Source organism: Melanotaenia boesemani, chromosome 14 (assembly GCF_017639745.1).
Source record: "Melanotaenia boesemani isolate fMelBoe1 chromosome 14, fMelBoe1.pri, whole genome shotgun sequence".
NCBI lineage: Eukaryota > Metazoa > Chordata > Actinopteri > Atheriniformes > Melanotaeniidae > Melanotaenia > Melanotaenia boesemani.
In genome coordinates, this window is record NC_055695.1 from 621615 (window position 1) to 637466 (window position 15852).

At 47.3% G+C, this 15852-nt stretch overlaps 1 protein-coding gene across 1 annotated transcript in view; it reads left to right on the top strand.

Moving 5' to 3' along the window:
- The window catches only part of patj (PATJ crumbs cell polarity complex component), a 115216-nt gene that overhangs the window by 2882 nt on the left and 96482 nt on the right, over nucleotides 1-15852 (top strand). Inside the window, exons 2-11 of the mRNA XM_042006703.1 lie at nucleotides 2867-2914; nucleotides 5063-5232; nucleotides 9214-9420; nucleotides 9487-9626; nucleotides 11204-11384; nucleotides 12655-12783; nucleotides 12873-13121; nucleotides 13197-13299; nucleotides 13810-13898; nucleotides 14154-14283. Coding sequence (XP_041862637.1) covers nucleotides 2893-2914; nucleotides 5063-5232; nucleotides 9214-9420; nucleotides 9487-9626; nucleotides 11204-11384; nucleotides 12655-12783; nucleotides 12873-13121; nucleotides 13197-13299; nucleotides 13810-13898; nucleotides 14154-14283 — 1420 coding nt within the window. The 5' untranslated portion in view covers nucleotides 2867-2892. The remainder of the gene's footprint in view (nucleotides 1-2866; nucleotides 2915-5062; nucleotides 5233-9213; nucleotides 9421-9486; nucleotides 9627-11203; nucleotides 11385-12654; nucleotides 12784-12872; nucleotides 13122-13196; nucleotides 13300-13809; nucleotides 13899-14153; nucleotides 14284-15852) is intronic.

The following is a 15852-nucleotide window of genomic DNA, read 5'->3' on the forward strand; positions in this document are numbered from 1 at the left end:
ATTATCAGACTCCACCACCAGATCACTAAGAATGTTGAGGTATTTTTTATTTATTTCCTCCATCAAGCCAACTTCTTTGAGGCTTGAAAAGTAGAGACATAAAAAAAACTGTTTAAGATGCAGGCGTTTGTGGTGTTGTGTTTAATGAAGCAATTTAATAACTGTCACACAAAATCTGAATTTGTAGGTCTCACAGATAACGTGGTTAGGATGAAATATGAGTAATTAATTGTTTTGTGTTGGTTAGAATAACTAAACTCACCAGTTGAGAGATGTCTGCTGAGCAACAGGAGTTTTTGCTTGAAGGCTCTGATGTGATCGTACATCTGGTTGATGATCTGGTCTTTCCCTTGAAGCTCAGTAATGTCCACGAGAAAAGCCAAGTCGGAAATCCCGTGTTTGTCTGAAGGCTCTTGGATGTTATTTGTCCTTGTTGCCTGAATCTCCTCGCGCAGTTCGAAGAAACGTCGTAAAACTTTCCCCCTGCTTCACCATCCAGACCTCCTGGTGGTACAACACGTCTCCATACTGTCATCCATCTCATGCAGGAGAGCTCGGAGCTGACGATGTGAGAGCGCCTTTGATTGAATCTTATTGACGACGGCATCACATCTTGCAGCACATTTTTCAAGCCAATGGATTTAAGCGCACAGTTGGTCCGGGTGTAAAATACAATGATATTTTAAAACCTCACGGACTTGGTGCAGTGAGGCCGGTTCTTTACTGCCGGGGCTCCGTCAGTAGTGATGCCACTGAGGTTTTCCCACTTCAAGCTATTTTTGTCCATAACTCTGTCCTGCCATAAAAATATCCCTTTTGTTGTCCCTTTCAGAGTCCCAAGGCCTAGTTCCTAGGCTAGTAGTTCTCATTAACGCCTCCAATAAAGACCAGGAGTTGGGCCGAGTCGGTTGTGTTCGTGCTTTCATCACAAGCGATGGAGAAAGCAGAAAAGCGACCAGCTCTCTGGACAGTTTGGGTCCTGACATCTTCAGCCGTCCTCAACATGGCGGCCAGACTGTCCCATGACAAGCTTATTTAGGACAAAGCCCACGTTTGATTTGGACACACGGTCTCAGCTGCAACTGTCAGACACTGTTTCACCGCAAAAGGCCGTCCACTCCTCACGATGATGGAGCTAATCCGATAACTTGCCCGTGTGGCGCTTTGTCGTACAGCTGGAACGTCGTTGGGAGGTCAGCTTTGACAGCGAGTCTTCACCTTTCGCTCCTCTCCTGCGTACTTTGACAGTTGATGAAAATGCTGCGTTTCGTAGCGTCGACAAAGATTTTACTCTTTTAAAACAGCGATTTTCTGCTTGCATTAGGCTTTAAAATGTATTTCTGTAAAAAAGTACTCATGTTCCCAACTACTTTTAAACTCTCTGTTGTCAGTGTGCCTTCCACCATCCATCTCTGACATTTCACCACGCCGGCTTTTCACTTATTCTACGATCACTGGCTTCCAGATCCGAGCTGACTAAACAACAGCCGCCTACTCACAATGTAATGCATGTTAGTTTCTGGTCAGGAGGGGAAGCAACAACGAATAAACATTAAAAGAACTTTTCACACTGCTGGGAACCATAATTTAAAAAAGAAGAAAAGAAAAAAAAAAAAGACAATGGGCCAAAAATATTCACTCCAGGGCCAAAGTTGGCCCGCCGGCCCCAAATTGGACAGCCCTGATCTACAGAATTGTAGACACTGAAGAATGTACGGTGGCCATGCAGGGCCAGTTCTAATCGCAATCTTCAGAAAGATGATTTCCAGGTTCTCAGATATTCACGCGCACCTCCAACGCACCTCCTCATCGGGGAGGAGGTGCGTTTACCGGATGATGGTAGTCTGGACTAACAGGAAAACCTCCACCCAGACCGCGGGGAATATTTCTGAAGGGAAGATAGAGGTGTCCACCTGGACATCCAGGTGTCGCCACACTGAGTCAAACACTGGTTCCTGTTCCTGATGTTTGACGTGGACCTGGACGTAGACCTGAATGAGGACATGGATGAGAACATGGACCTGGACGAGGCGTGGTCCTGGACGTAAACCTGGAGGTGGACGATGCACCTGGATGTAAACTTGGACCTTGTAAATTAGTACTATGAGGGTCTGGCAATGCGGGTCTGGTTCAGTCCTGGCAATGCGGGTCTGGTTCAGTCCTGGCAATGCGGGTCTGGTTCAGTCCTGGCAGTGCGGGTCTGGTTCAGTCCTGGCGATGTTGGTCTGGTTCAGGCCTGGCGATGCGGGTCTGGTTCAGGTCTGGCGATGCGGGTCTGGTTCAGGCCTGGCGATGCGGGTCTGGTTCAGGTCTGGCGATGTTGGTCTGGTTCAGTCCTGGCGATGCGGGTCTGGTTCAGGCCTGGCGATGCGGGTCTGGTTCAGGTCTGGCGATGCGGGTCTGGTTCAGGCCTGGCGATGCGGGTCTGGTTCAGGTCTGGCGATGCGGGTCTGGTTCAGGCCTGGCGATGCGGGTCTGGTTCAGGTCTGGCGATGTTGGTCTGGTTCAGGCCTGGCGATGTTGGTCTGGTTCAGGCCTGGTGATGCGGGTCTGGTTCAGGTCTGGCGATGTTGGTCTGGTTCAGGTCTGGCGATGCGGGTCTGGTTCAGGCCTGGCGATGCGGGTCTGGTTCAGGCCTGGCGATGCGGGTCTGGTTCAGGTCTGGCGATGCGGGTCTGGTTCAGGCCTGGCGATGCTGGTCTGGTTCAGGTCTGGCGATGTTGGTCTGGTTCAGGTCTGGCGATGCGGGTCTGGTTCAGGCCTGGCGATGCGGGTCTGGTTCAGGTCTGGCGATGTGGGTCTGGTGCGGTTCTGGTGAGCAAACCAACAGGGACCTGATTAACTGACATGTTTGTTCTTTTTTTAGACTGATCCAGAACCAGCAGAACCACCATGTTGGAGACGGTCCCGACAGGTAAAAACTCTTTGTTTCTTTCTCTGGTCCAACTTTTCCCTTCATTTCAAACATGTGGTCCAGGTCTGGTTCAGCTCTGGTCCAGGTTTGGTTCTGGAATGGTTGAGTTGTCGTCCAGTCTGGGTTCAGTTGTAGTCCTGGTTCAGCTCTAGTCTAGTCAGTTCTGGTTCAGTCTGGGTTCAGTTTCCGGTTCAATCCTGGTTCAGGTCTAGTCTAGTCCTGGTTCAGCTCTAGTCTAGTCCTGGATCCATTCCTGGTTCAGCTGTGGTCCAGTCAGGGCGCAGTCCTGAATCAGTTCTGGTCCAGTTCGTGTACAGTCCTGGTTCAATCCTGGTTCAGCTCTAGTCTAGTCCTGGTTCTGCTCTAGTCTAGTCCTGGTTCAGCTCCTGAATCAGTCCTGGTCCAGCTGTGATGTCTGGAGTTTAACCTGATCAGTTCGATCAGAAATGTTTGGATCAATTTTTTCAACGAGGAAAATGATCGTTTTTATTTAAACTAAATCAAGTAAAAAATAATCAAATTTAAATTCCTGAAAGTGAAATCAGTGATTGATCGATGTGATTATTGATCGATGTGATTAATGATTAGTGTGATTAATGATCAGTGTGATTAATGATTAGTGTGATTAATGATCAGTGTGATTATTGATTAGTGTGATTAATGATCAGTGTGATTAATGATCAGTGTGATTAATGATTAGTGTGATTATTGATCAGTGTGATTATTGATTAGTGTGATTAATGATCAGTGTGATTAATGATCAGTGTGATTAATGATTAGTGTGATTATTGATTAGTGTGATTAATGATTAGTGTGATTAATGATCAGTGTGATTATTGATTAGTGTGATTATTGATTAGTGTGACTATTGATCAGTGTGATTATTGATCAGTGTGATTATTGATTAGTGTGATTATTGATCAGTGTGATTAATGATCAGTGTGACTATTGATCAGTGTGATTATTGATCAGTGTGATTATTGATTAGTGTGATTATTGATCAGTGTGATTATTGATCAGTGTGATTATTGATCAGTTTGATTAATGATTAGTGTGATTATTGATTAGTGTGATTATTGATTAGTGTGATTAATGATTAGTGTGATTATTGATCAGTGTGATTATTGATTAGTGTGATTAATGATCAGTGTGACTATTGATCAGTGTGATTATTGATCAGTGTGATTATTGATTAGTGTGATTATTGATCAGTGTGATTATTGATCAGTTTGATTAATGATTAGTGTGATTGTTGATTAGTGTGATTATTGATTAGTGTGATTAATGATTAGTGTGATTATTGATCAGTGTGATTATTGATTAGTGTGATTATTGATTAGTGTGATTAATGATTAGTGTGATTATTGATTAGTGTGATTATTGATCAGTGTGATTAATGATCAGTGTGATTAATGATTAGTGTGATTATTGATTAGTGTGATTATTGATTAGTGTGATTAATGATTAGTGTGATTATTGATTAGTGTGATTAATGATTAGTGTGATTATTGATTAGTGTGATTATTGATTAGTGTGATTATTGATCAGTGTGATTATTGATTAGTGTGATTATTGATTAGTGTGATTATTGATCAGTGTGATTATTGATTAGTGTGATTATTGATTAGTGTGATTAATGATTAGTGTGATTATTGATTAGTGTGATTATTGATCAGTGTGATTAATGATCAGTGTGATTAATGATTAGTGTGATTATTGATTAGTGTGATTATTGATTAGTGTGATTAATGATTAGTGTGATTATTGATTAGTGTGATTAATGATTAGTGTGATTATTGATTAGTGTGATTATTGATCAGTGTGATTAATGATCAGTGTGATTAATGATTAGTGTGATTATTGATTAGTGTGATTAATGATTAGTGTGATTAATGATTAGTGTGATTAATGATTAGTGTGATTATTGATTAGTGTGATTATTGATCAGTGTGATTAATGATTAGTGTGATTATTGATCAGTGTGATTATTGATTAGTGTGATTATTGATTTGTGTGATTATTGATTAGTGTGATTATTGATTAGTGTGATTAATGATCAGTGTGATTATTGATTAGTGTGATTATTGATTAGTGTGATTAATGATCAGTGTGATTATTGATTAGTGTGATTATTGACTGGTGTGTCAGCGGAGCGTCAGCAGGTCCTGGCGGCTTTGGAGCGTCTCCAGGAGAAACTGGTCCAGAGGGAGGAGTGGACCCATAGCGGTGTCCTGGGACACCTGCAGGACACCCTGCAGAGCCCCCTCTTCAGCCACATCCTGACCCTGCAGAACTCTGTCAGGCAGCTCCGAAACCAGGTGAGTCGCACCAACCCTGCCCAGAAACATCCAGAACGTCCCCACACCCCCGTCACAGGTGTTCTGGTCTAAACTCCACCCGGTTGTCCGGTCTAAAGCAGCTGGTTTCAGGTTCTGTCAGGTCACAACACAGACCTCCATCATTATTTTAGCTGCCGTTTCCTTAGTCCTTGTTTTCACCTTGGTCCCAGGACCTGATAGTGAAACCTGTTGGTGGAGTCTTGGAAGGGGAACCAGAAGGTGAGGGGTGGAACCTGATATTGGAACCTGGAGGGGGAACTTTTTGAAGTCTCAGAGCAGGGATGAAATGGTTCTGTCAGTAGCAGCTGTGCATCTGAGTGTGCTCAGATGTGACAGGTAAAGCCCCGCCCAGCTGCTGACAGCCTATGGGAGCAGCCCCTCCCTCCTCATGTGGACTCCACCATAAACAAGCTGCTGGCCAAATTAAGGTAATGGCCATAACTGACGGCGGCTTCATATTCTAAGTGCTGCGAAGGTCAGAGCAGTCCATGAATGCATCGCGGAGGGTGGACTTCTCTTTCTTTATTTCCCTGGCCCCTCCCGGTGCTATGCGGATCTATCAAGCTTTAATATCTGGTGTCTTGCAGTGAGTAACGGCCTTGTCGAGGCGGTATTGATGAGATGGCGGTGGATCCTGCTCCGTCAGCCCGGCCTAAATAAGCTGCAGACTGATAAGTTTCCACAATGTGAGAGTAAAGGTCGTTAATACATTACCTGTTCACAGAGCTGCAGAGGAATCTATTGATTTTCCTCTCTCCTCCACACTTACCCCCCCGGCCCCTTCCCTTCATTTTTTTCCTCCGTGTGTCTTATGTCGACTGCGTCCTTGTATGTATCTCTTCATCCACCCTCCTCTCTGCCACAGATGGGTGAGAGCGGGTCCGGTCTGGATCAGGCCTCTTCAGAACCGGACCTCTGGCTCGGCTCAGAGTCTCCATCTCAGCTGTAGGCTCAGAATGTCCACGTCTACCCCAGATAATTCCCTTTAATTCAGGATAAAATGAAGTCAGAATAAAACGAATTCAGGATAAAATGAAGTCAGAATAAAACGAATTCAGGATAAAATGAAGTCAGAATAAAACGAATTCAGGATAAAATGAAGTCAGAATAAAACGATCTTGGAAACATCTAATTCAGAATTAAACTTAAATCTGAAGTAACTGGCTGCGTTACTTTGATTTTAAATCTGGTCTGAGTAATTACCTCTGGTGGTTCTGAGCATGCTCGTTCCCTTGTCCTGTCGCCATGGCGATACGGTACTCTACCTCCCTCCTCCACAGTGGACCACAGTGAAGCAGGATGCTGGTGTCCAGCTGCTGCTTCACAACTAGAACCACCATCAGAGCCAACATGGTTCTTATCATGTGTCGTCCATGTTGTAGACGAAGGGAAAAGCAGCAGGAAGTTTGTTTTCTTCCGGTAGACGTAAATACGTCCCCCGTCCAATCAGAACCCTTCGATTCAACGTGTTTTCCATGTAAAACACATTTTCCATTCAGAATGTAAACGCGAAGGAGAATACTTTAGTTCCGAATGATTTAATTCAGAATAATTCATTCCGAATTAAAAACACGGTGTAACCGTGGTCACTGTGCTGGAAACATGAAAGCTGATTGGTTTACAGCAAAACATCCCAGCAGGTGATTTTTGCTTCAGTTTCCTCAATGCTCTGATCCAAACTGAGGACCAATCTGAGGTTCACGGTTAGTTTTCAGGACGTTACAGGTGAACTCAGGAATCCCAGAAAAATCCAGCCAGAAGTTACGGAGCAGTTACTTATCCGTTCAAATCAGATTTGTTTTTTGTGAAAACCAGGAGGTTTAACTTGTTCACTGGACACGTTGACCAGGAATCCACCGATGTGGGTTATACAGGACGGCGTTCCTGATCCGATATGTTTGTTCCCTCAGTTTACACCACAGGAGCGACTCAGAAAGCTGCTGACTTTCCCTCCAGGTTCAGTCTGGCCGATGAGCAGATCTCTGTACACCTTTGCTTTTATACATTAGATGCTTTTAACACAAGAACGGCCAAGACACTCGTTTTGAAACGTGCAAAATCAATCACTGTCAAATAAAATCACGTAGCCGTGCTGGTCCCCGACTTTTCCTGAAACTACGTGGGTTTTCGTTAAAACTAGTTTTAGTATTTACTATGTAAAGACCAGAAGAAATGGGACCGCTTTTACCTGCTCTGGCCACCGGTGGTTGTTTTCATCTCACGGGATTTTGTGCTATTTTTAGGCACGCAACGTTCTGGATCAGATGATGTGGAGGTATTGTGTAAAGGCTGGGATGCAGAGATGGATCCATGCTGGACTTGACAGCATGCGGGACCATGCAGGAATAAACATCCACGCCAGCAAGAAGCGCTGCTGTTAGCTGCAGAGGAACGTCCGGCCGAGGTCATGAGCCAGAAGTTTCCTTCCCTCCGCATCGTAGTCGTGCACGCTGCCGTCGTACGCCGAGGAGCGTGCACGCTGCCGTCATACACCGGGCAGCACGTGCATGAGGCTAAAACCAGGATCTAGAAGTCCCAGCCAGAGCAGATCTGCTCTCCTGCTGCAGGTGTCGCAGGTTTTCCAGCTCTGTGCTGCAGCCGCTTCTAGACTTCAAAGAATAAAACCAGACGGTTTAGAAGTCAGTGGAGTTTTTACTGAAACTCTTTTATTTGACTTTATAGATCCGTGGAAGGTAACGGTTGTTTATCAGCTGATCACTCTGATCGATCAGCTCCTTTAATGCGCTCAGTGTCCAGCCGCCCTCTGCTGGTGAAGGAGGAGTACTGCAGCTCGGCTCTGAATGCAAAGCTCAAATCACAAAATCACACCGATGCGACTCCATGTATTGGCCGATGCTAGTAAACAACGCAAATATTGCCCTGTTTTATTGGCCGGCCGATGTTTTGGTGGATGCCTAGTGTTGATGTGATGGAAACACCCCCATCTGACTCATCAGACTTTCCCAGAAATAAAAGGAACTTTGTGAAGAGAAACTTTGACCAAATGAGTTTGATGAATCGGTGTGATCGGCGTTTCCCTACAATGCTGACTACATACAGATGTACAGCGTGCCACGTTTAGAAGCACTGACGACACCGCCTTCGTAGCATGTGTGAAGGGTGGAGATGAGGGCGAGTACCGGGAAGTCATTTCTGGATTCACCACCTGGAGCAGGGACAATGGTCTGATTCTAAACACATCAACGACCAAGGAGATGATTGACTTTAGCAGGAAGCCCTCTCATCAACCTCTCGTCACCATCAACAAGGAGGACATCGAGGTGCTCAAGTATCGGGGTGTACACCTCGATCACGTGCCATGTATGAGACAGAGCAGGCTGTTTTTCCTGAGGCTTGGAGCTTTTGACGTGAGCAGTGAAATGATGCACATGTTCTATCAGTGTGCTGTTTTCTTTCAGGTTGTCTGCTCGGGCAGCAGTATGACCAGACGGGCCGGTAACTGGCTGGACAAGCTGGTTAATAAATGTGTGTCTGTGATGGGGAGGATGATGATGCTCTGATGAGGACATTCTGAGCAACTCCAAACATCCACTGCATGATCAGCAGAGTAACCATAGCAACAGGCTCCTCTCGCTGCGCTGTAGAACCACACGGTTCAAAAAGTTGTTCATGCCTTCAGCCATGAGGCAGAACTGGATTTTATCACTGTTTTTAGTAACTTTTATCCTAATTTATTTACATGTGTGACTGTGTTTGCTGCCAGATACGGGAATCTCTGCTTTGGAGGATTAATAAAGTTTTATCTGTTAGATCCTGAGTTCAGATCAGTCGGTGTAATTAGATCCTAGTTCCTGTTTCTTCAGACCTGAACAGACTCCTGTTGATCCAGAACTGCAACATGTTTCACTCAAACCTTCAAAAGTAACATCTCCTGTTTTTATCAGTGACTCACAGCTCAGCATGCATCGCTTCTGACTCCTCCCCTTCCTCCTCCTCCAGATGAACAGCATGCCTCCTGATGCCTGCAGTGACTTCAGTTTCTCCAAAAAGGGTCAGCTGATAATCAATGCCATTGATCCAGCTGTCAGTTTGGCTCCGCCCGGCCTGTCCTCCTCCTCCATCCTAGCAAATGGCTCATCTTTGCCCATCCAACAGACTCCACCCCCATCAGATCGCCTCCAGAAGTGGATCACCACTACAGCCAAGGTGGGCGGATCCACAGCTGCCATCAGACTGACAAAATCAAACGTCTAACTCTTTATGTCTGTGCAGGGACGACCCACCCAGCTGGTCACCCTGACCCGGCCTCTCTCCGGTGGACTGGGCTTCAGTGTGGTCGGTCTGAATCCTTCAGGAGGCAGCAGTAGGGGCATCTTCGTCAAACACATCCAGGCAGGAGGAGTCGCTCACAGGTTCACTGATTCTCCCGTTACTTCCTGGTTGTTCCCGTTACTTCCTGTTTGCTCCAGTTACTTCCTGGTTGTTCCCATTACTTCCTGTTTGCTCCCGTTATTTCCTGGTTGTTCCCGTTACTTCCTGTTTGCTCCCGTTATTTCCTAGTTGTTCCCGTTACTTCCTGTTTGCTCCCGTTATTTCCTGGTTGTTCCCGTTACTTCCTGTTTGCTCCAGTTACTTCCTGGTTGTTCCCATTACTTCCTGTTTGCTCCCGTTATTTCCTGGTTGTTCCCGTTACTTCCTGTTTGCTCCAGTTACTTCCTGGTTGTTCCCATTACTTCCTGTTTGCTCCCGTTATTTCCCGGTTGCTCCCGTTACTCCCTGTTTGCTCCCGTTACTCCCTGTTTGCTCCCGTTACTTCCCGGTTGCTCCAGTTACTTCCTGGTTGCTCCCGTTACTCCCTGTTTGCTCCCGTTACTTCCTGGTTGCTCCCGTTACTTCCCGGTTGCTCCCGTTACTTCCTGGTTGCTCCCGTTACTTCCTGTTTGCTGCTGTTACTTCCTGGTTGCTCCCGTTACTCCCTGGTTGCTCCCGTTACTTCCCGGTTGCTCCCGTTACTTCCCGGTTGCTCCAGTTACTTCCCGGTTGCTCCCGTTACTTCCTGGTTGCTCCCGTTACTTCCTGGTTGCTCCAGTTACTGCCCGGTTGCTCCAGTTACTTCCTGGTTGCTCCCGTTACTTCCCGGTTGCTCCCGTTACTTCCTGGTTGCTCCCATTACTCCCTGTTTGCTCCCGTTACTTCCTGGTTGCTCCCGTTACTTCCTGGTTGCTCCAGTTACTTCCTGGTTGCTCCCGTTACTTCCTGGTTGCTCCCGTTACTTCCTGGTTGCTCCCCTTTTTGACCCGCCCTCCTGTTTTCCTTGCATTGCCTCCCGTTTTCTCCTGTTTCTCCCATTTCCACCTCATTTCAACATAACAGCAAAGACAAGTATAAAGATTAAATATAATAAATATCAAGATGGATAAAATTTAATAAAATAAATAAATTTCCTGCATTTCCGTGTTTCCTTCATTTTGGAGAATTTTTATTCTTTCTGACTCAGTCAGGTCGACATCTAGATCAGAGCAGCAGTCTTCCATGTGTCAGCTTGTCTTTATCGGCCATTAAGGCGGATTTATACTCGCGTAGCGTCTCCGCCGTAGGCTCAACGTGCACCTCTTCCAGACCTGATGTGCACCCCTGCTTCGCAGACGGTTACACAGCGGTACTCCCTTGTGATTGGACAGTTTGGGATCATGTGTTGCCTGATTTCTGGATCTTCTCGCTGACTTTGTGTGGTAACCACCTTTTTAAAACAATAACCAGCTGATCAAGTTGAAGCTGATCGAATTATTTCTACGTTTTTTTCCACAAGCGAATAAAGACACTGAACCGTACTGGACGCCATTGTCAGCTACGCCGTAAACTACCGCACGCAGACGCCGCGCGTGTAAATCCACCTTTAGCCGAACCATCTTAGTTGTTGCTGCTGCTGTGTTTTCGATGATGCTGCTTTCACAACTTGTCTCTGAAGGGGTCTGGGGTTCTGCTGCAGGGACGGCCGTCTTCAGGAACGGGACCAGATCCTGGTGATCAACGGAAGTCCTCTGGAGCCGGCTTTCAGCCAGCACCAGGTTCTGGACTTCTTGCAGCAGTCTGGAGAGACGGTGGAGCTGGTGGTGGCCCGGGACTGCCCCCCTGATGACCCTGCCCCACTGGCCACACCCACCAGCACGGTAAGCCAACATCCAGCCAGCGCTGGGTCACCAGAACCAAATGACAGAATTTCCTCTTTCAGGTCTTGGCTTCACTTCAGTTGGTTTTTTTCCAAAAGGAGTTGGTGGTCATAACGATCAGAACCACAGAATCCTGAAGTTGTGTTGTTAGGAAGAGCGCCGGCTCGTCGGCCTCCCATCTGGAAACTGTCAGATTGCGGGTCGGAAACACTCATGATGGTTGGATCGTTTACTTCTGTTCACCTGCAAGAAGTTCGTCCAGGCAGCAAGAAGTTCGTCCAGGCAGCTAATTCTGTTAGCTGTAGCTCTAAAATCAGAGGAATAGGATAGAGGGGGGTCGTGTGGTTGGCAGATTTAAATCCTCAGTCTGTCATGACTGGATTCTTCGTCAGAGAATCCACACCTTGCTGTCCCCGGTCTCGCTGTCCCCACTCTCGCTGTCCCCGATCTCGCTGTCCCCGATCTCGCTGTCCCCAGGTTGTAAGATCAGCCTGATTTTACAGCCTCCCTGCTGGTCCGACTGGCCAGCAGGCGGTCGGTCAGACACACCTGAAACTGTCTGGTGGACGTGAACTCGCCCAGAAACAATTTAAAAACCTCTGAGTTGTTTTTCTGCTACAGCTACTGCTTGTGTCCTCAGCGACTCTGATTGGACGAAGCGCTGCCCTATCAGATCAGGGCTGTAATAGGAGGAAGCAGGTATCTGAGGTCCAGTTTAATGAGATTTTTTTAATTAATAACGTGGTGTTTCCCTCCCACCACCTCTTCAGTCAGGAATTTCTCCACTGTGAGATTAATAAAGTTCAATCTATCTAATCTGATGTTATTCTACATGATGTCATCACACTATGACATCATCAAACATTCAGACTTGTCATTGATTTTGGATCCTACAGCGAACATGAGTCATCACGGGTAAAATCACACAATGAGAATGCATCAGGTCTCCTCGGGTCTCTGCAGGTCTCCTCGGGTCTCTGCAGGTCTCCTCGGGTTTCTGCAGGTCTCCTTGGGTTTCTGCAGGCCTCCTCGGGTCTCTGCAGGTCTTATCGGGTTTCTGCAGGTCTCCTCAGGTCTCTGCAGGTCTCCTCGGGTCTCTGCAGGTCTCCTCTGGTCTCTGCAGGTCTTATCGGGTTTCTGCAGGTGTCCTCGGGTCTCTGCAGGTCTTATCGGGTCTCTGCAGGTCTTCTCGGGTCTCTGCAGGTCTTATCGGGTTTCTGCAGGTCTCCTCGGGTCTCTGCAGGTTTCAACAGACTCACCTGTGTTACAGGATCAGTGGGGTCATCTGGAGGAAATCCAGCTGGTCAACGATGGATCTGGTCTGGGTTTTGGTATTGTGGGTGGGAAGACTAGCGGAGTGGTGGTCCGGACCGTGATCCCAGACAGCGTAGCAGACAAGGTGAGAACCCTGGTTCTTTTGTCTCAGGTAGAACTCATCTGTTCAGACCAGGAACAAGTAAACATGTCATTTTCTTCTTCTCCAATCAGGATGGGCGGCTCCGCACAGGTGACCACATCCTCTGCATCGGGGCCACGCCCACCAGTGGCCTCACCAGCGATCAGGTGGTCCAGGTACTGCAGAGCTGCGGGAGTCATGTGACCATGCTGATTGCCAGGGACCCCCGAGGTCAGAGGTCGACGGCCCTTCCTCCTCCACCGCCTCCGGACTCCGCCCCCGTCGTTTCGGTATCGCCCTGGCTCCCCGAAGCTCCGTCTCAGCGCCGAATCAACGAGATGGTGAGGAGCCTGGTTGTCATGGCAACATTAGAGCCTTTGATAGGATGAATGAGCCGTTGTGTTTGTGTGTTTCAGCCCAACCTGGAGGGTTATGAGATCCATGAGGTCCCGCTCACCAAGAAGGACGGTCAGAGTCTCGGCATCTCCATCATCGGATACAACCCGCTGACCAGCCAAGGTAGACCCGACGGGTTGGAACCCTGGTGATCCAGTTTTGGTTCCTATTGGATCTGGTTCCTACTGGATCTGGTTCAGTGGATTTCTCCTCCTGATGGCCATTAGGGATGAAGATGTTCTGATCCAAACAGAACTTGAGTCCAATTAGTCCTAAGACCACCAGCATCCAGCCATGTCCCATGCATACAGAGATTCCTCCTGATTCTCTGAATGATGTTCTACACTGTAGATGGTGAATCTTCAGTCTGAGGAATATTTTTCTGAAATTGTTCCACAGTTTTAGATCCAGTGTGTCTCAGATTGGTGGAGCTCTGTCCATCTTTCCATCTGAGAGACTCTTCCTCTCTGAAATGCTCCTTTTATACCCAGTCATGTTACTGACCTGCTGCCTGTTAAACTAGTTAAACCAGTTAGTTGTCCTCCAGGTGTTTCTGGTTTGTGCCAGGTACTTTTCCAGCCTTTTGTTGCTCATGTTTTCCTGATCCAGGTTCCGTCCCTGTTCTCTGTTCAGATGCTGTGGGAGTGTTTGTCAAACACGTGGTTCCAGGCAGCGCCGCGGATCAGAACGGGAACATCCGGGTCCACGACCGCCTCATAGCTGTGAGTATGTCAGGTTCTGGTTCCGGTCCGTTTCCCTGTCTGTGTCTCTGGTCTAGTGATGGTCCAGGTCCACCAGCATGTACTGGTTCTGAGTGGTGTCACATTCTCATCAGGATCCAGATGGACCAGGATCAGAACCAGATGTCAGTGAGAATTTCCTTCAGCTCCGTGTTCCAGGATGAAGTGGACCCAGGTCCAGTCAGAACCAGGTTCTGTTCTTCCTGGTGACTTAGTCCTTGTGTCTCTTCTGAACAGCTGGATGGCGTCAGCCTGCACGGTCGGACCAACCAGGAGGTTCTGGAGGTGATGAAGCAGACGGGTCAGACTGTTGTCCTCACCCTGGTCAGGAAGAAGGCCCGGGTTCTGGAGAGGTCCCTGGATAAAGGTATGTGGACCAGACGGGTTTGGATCTGTTGGTTTTATAGGCTCCATTTATCTCTGGTTTTTCCCACTTTAAGTTCAATTACCTGATTTCTGTCAGAAAAATTCGCTTTTTTCTTCTTCTGTGTTTTTTTTCCTGCGAAAACTCAGAGTTCAGGATTTAATCTGGATGAATAATTTTATTGTCATTGTACTTTATACAACGAAACTGAGTGCAGTCCTCCTCGGTGCATGTGTAAATAAATAAATAAAATCAAATAAAAACAAATAAATCACGAGATAAAAGTTAAAAACACACACACACACACACACACACACACACATCCATACATCCAGCTAATTCATTCATGGCTGCTAATATTACACAGAAAAGTTGAATGTTGGGTTAAAAAGGCAGCATTTTAAACTACAATGGCTCTTGGATGGTTTTTAGTCTATTTGTCCTTGTTTTAATTGTCCTGTATCTTCTGTGCAAAGAGAGAGTATCCGGGGGGGATGAGTCCCGTAAAATGTTTTCTGCTTTTTTTGAGGCAGCGGGAACTGTATAATTCTTCCAGAGATGGGAGAGGGTGGCCGTTGATCTTCTGTTCTGTGGTGGTCGCCCTCTGGAGCGCTTTCCTGTCCGCCGCTTTACAGCTGGAAAACCAGGCACAAACACAGTATGTTAAAACGCTCTCAATGGAGCAACGGTAGAAGGACACCAGCAGTTTCTCACCCAGGTTGTTCTTCTTTAAGAGACTGAGAAAGTACATTCTCTGCTGGGCCTTCTTCACCCGAGCAGTGGTGTTAGCGCTCCAGCTCAGGTCCTGCTGGATGGTAACGCCCAGGAACTTGAAGGCAGCCACCCTCTCCACACAGTCCCCGCCGATATACAGAGGCTGAATGTCCGTTTTCTTCCTCCTGTAATCCACTACCAGTTCCTTGGTCTTGGTGGTGTTTAGGACCAGCTTGTTGTCCCCACACCAGACACAGAGCCGCTCCACCTCGTCCCGATAGGCGAACTCATCCCCCCGAAGATAAGCCCCACCACAGTGGTGTCATCAGCAAACTTGATGATGGTGTTGCTGGGGTGAATGGAGGTGCAGTCATGGATGTAGAGGGTGTAGAGCAGGGGGCTCAGCACACAACCCTGTGGGGAACCAGTGTTGAGGCTGAGGGCTGTGGACATGTGGGCACCTACTCTAACCCTCTGAGAGCGGCCTGTCAGAAAGTCAAAATCCAGAGGCAGATGGAATTGGAGAGTCCAAGGGTCTGTAGTTTGGACTTCAGTCTGTGTGGGAGGATAGTGTTAAAAGCAGAGCTGAAGTCTACAAAGAGCAGCCTCGTAACTCCCTGACTGCTCCAGGTGTGACAGAGCAGTGTGGAGAGTGGTGGTGATGCCGTCCTTTGTGGATCTGTGTGCCCTGTATGCAAACTGGTGACTGTCCAGTGTAGGTGGGAGGCCGTTTTTCAAAGCACTTCATGATGACCGGGGTGAGAGCAGCTGGTCTGTAGTCATTTAGGCTGCTGATTGTAGACTTTTTGGGCAGAGGGATAATGGTTGAGGACTTCAGGCAGGCTGGGACAGTGGACT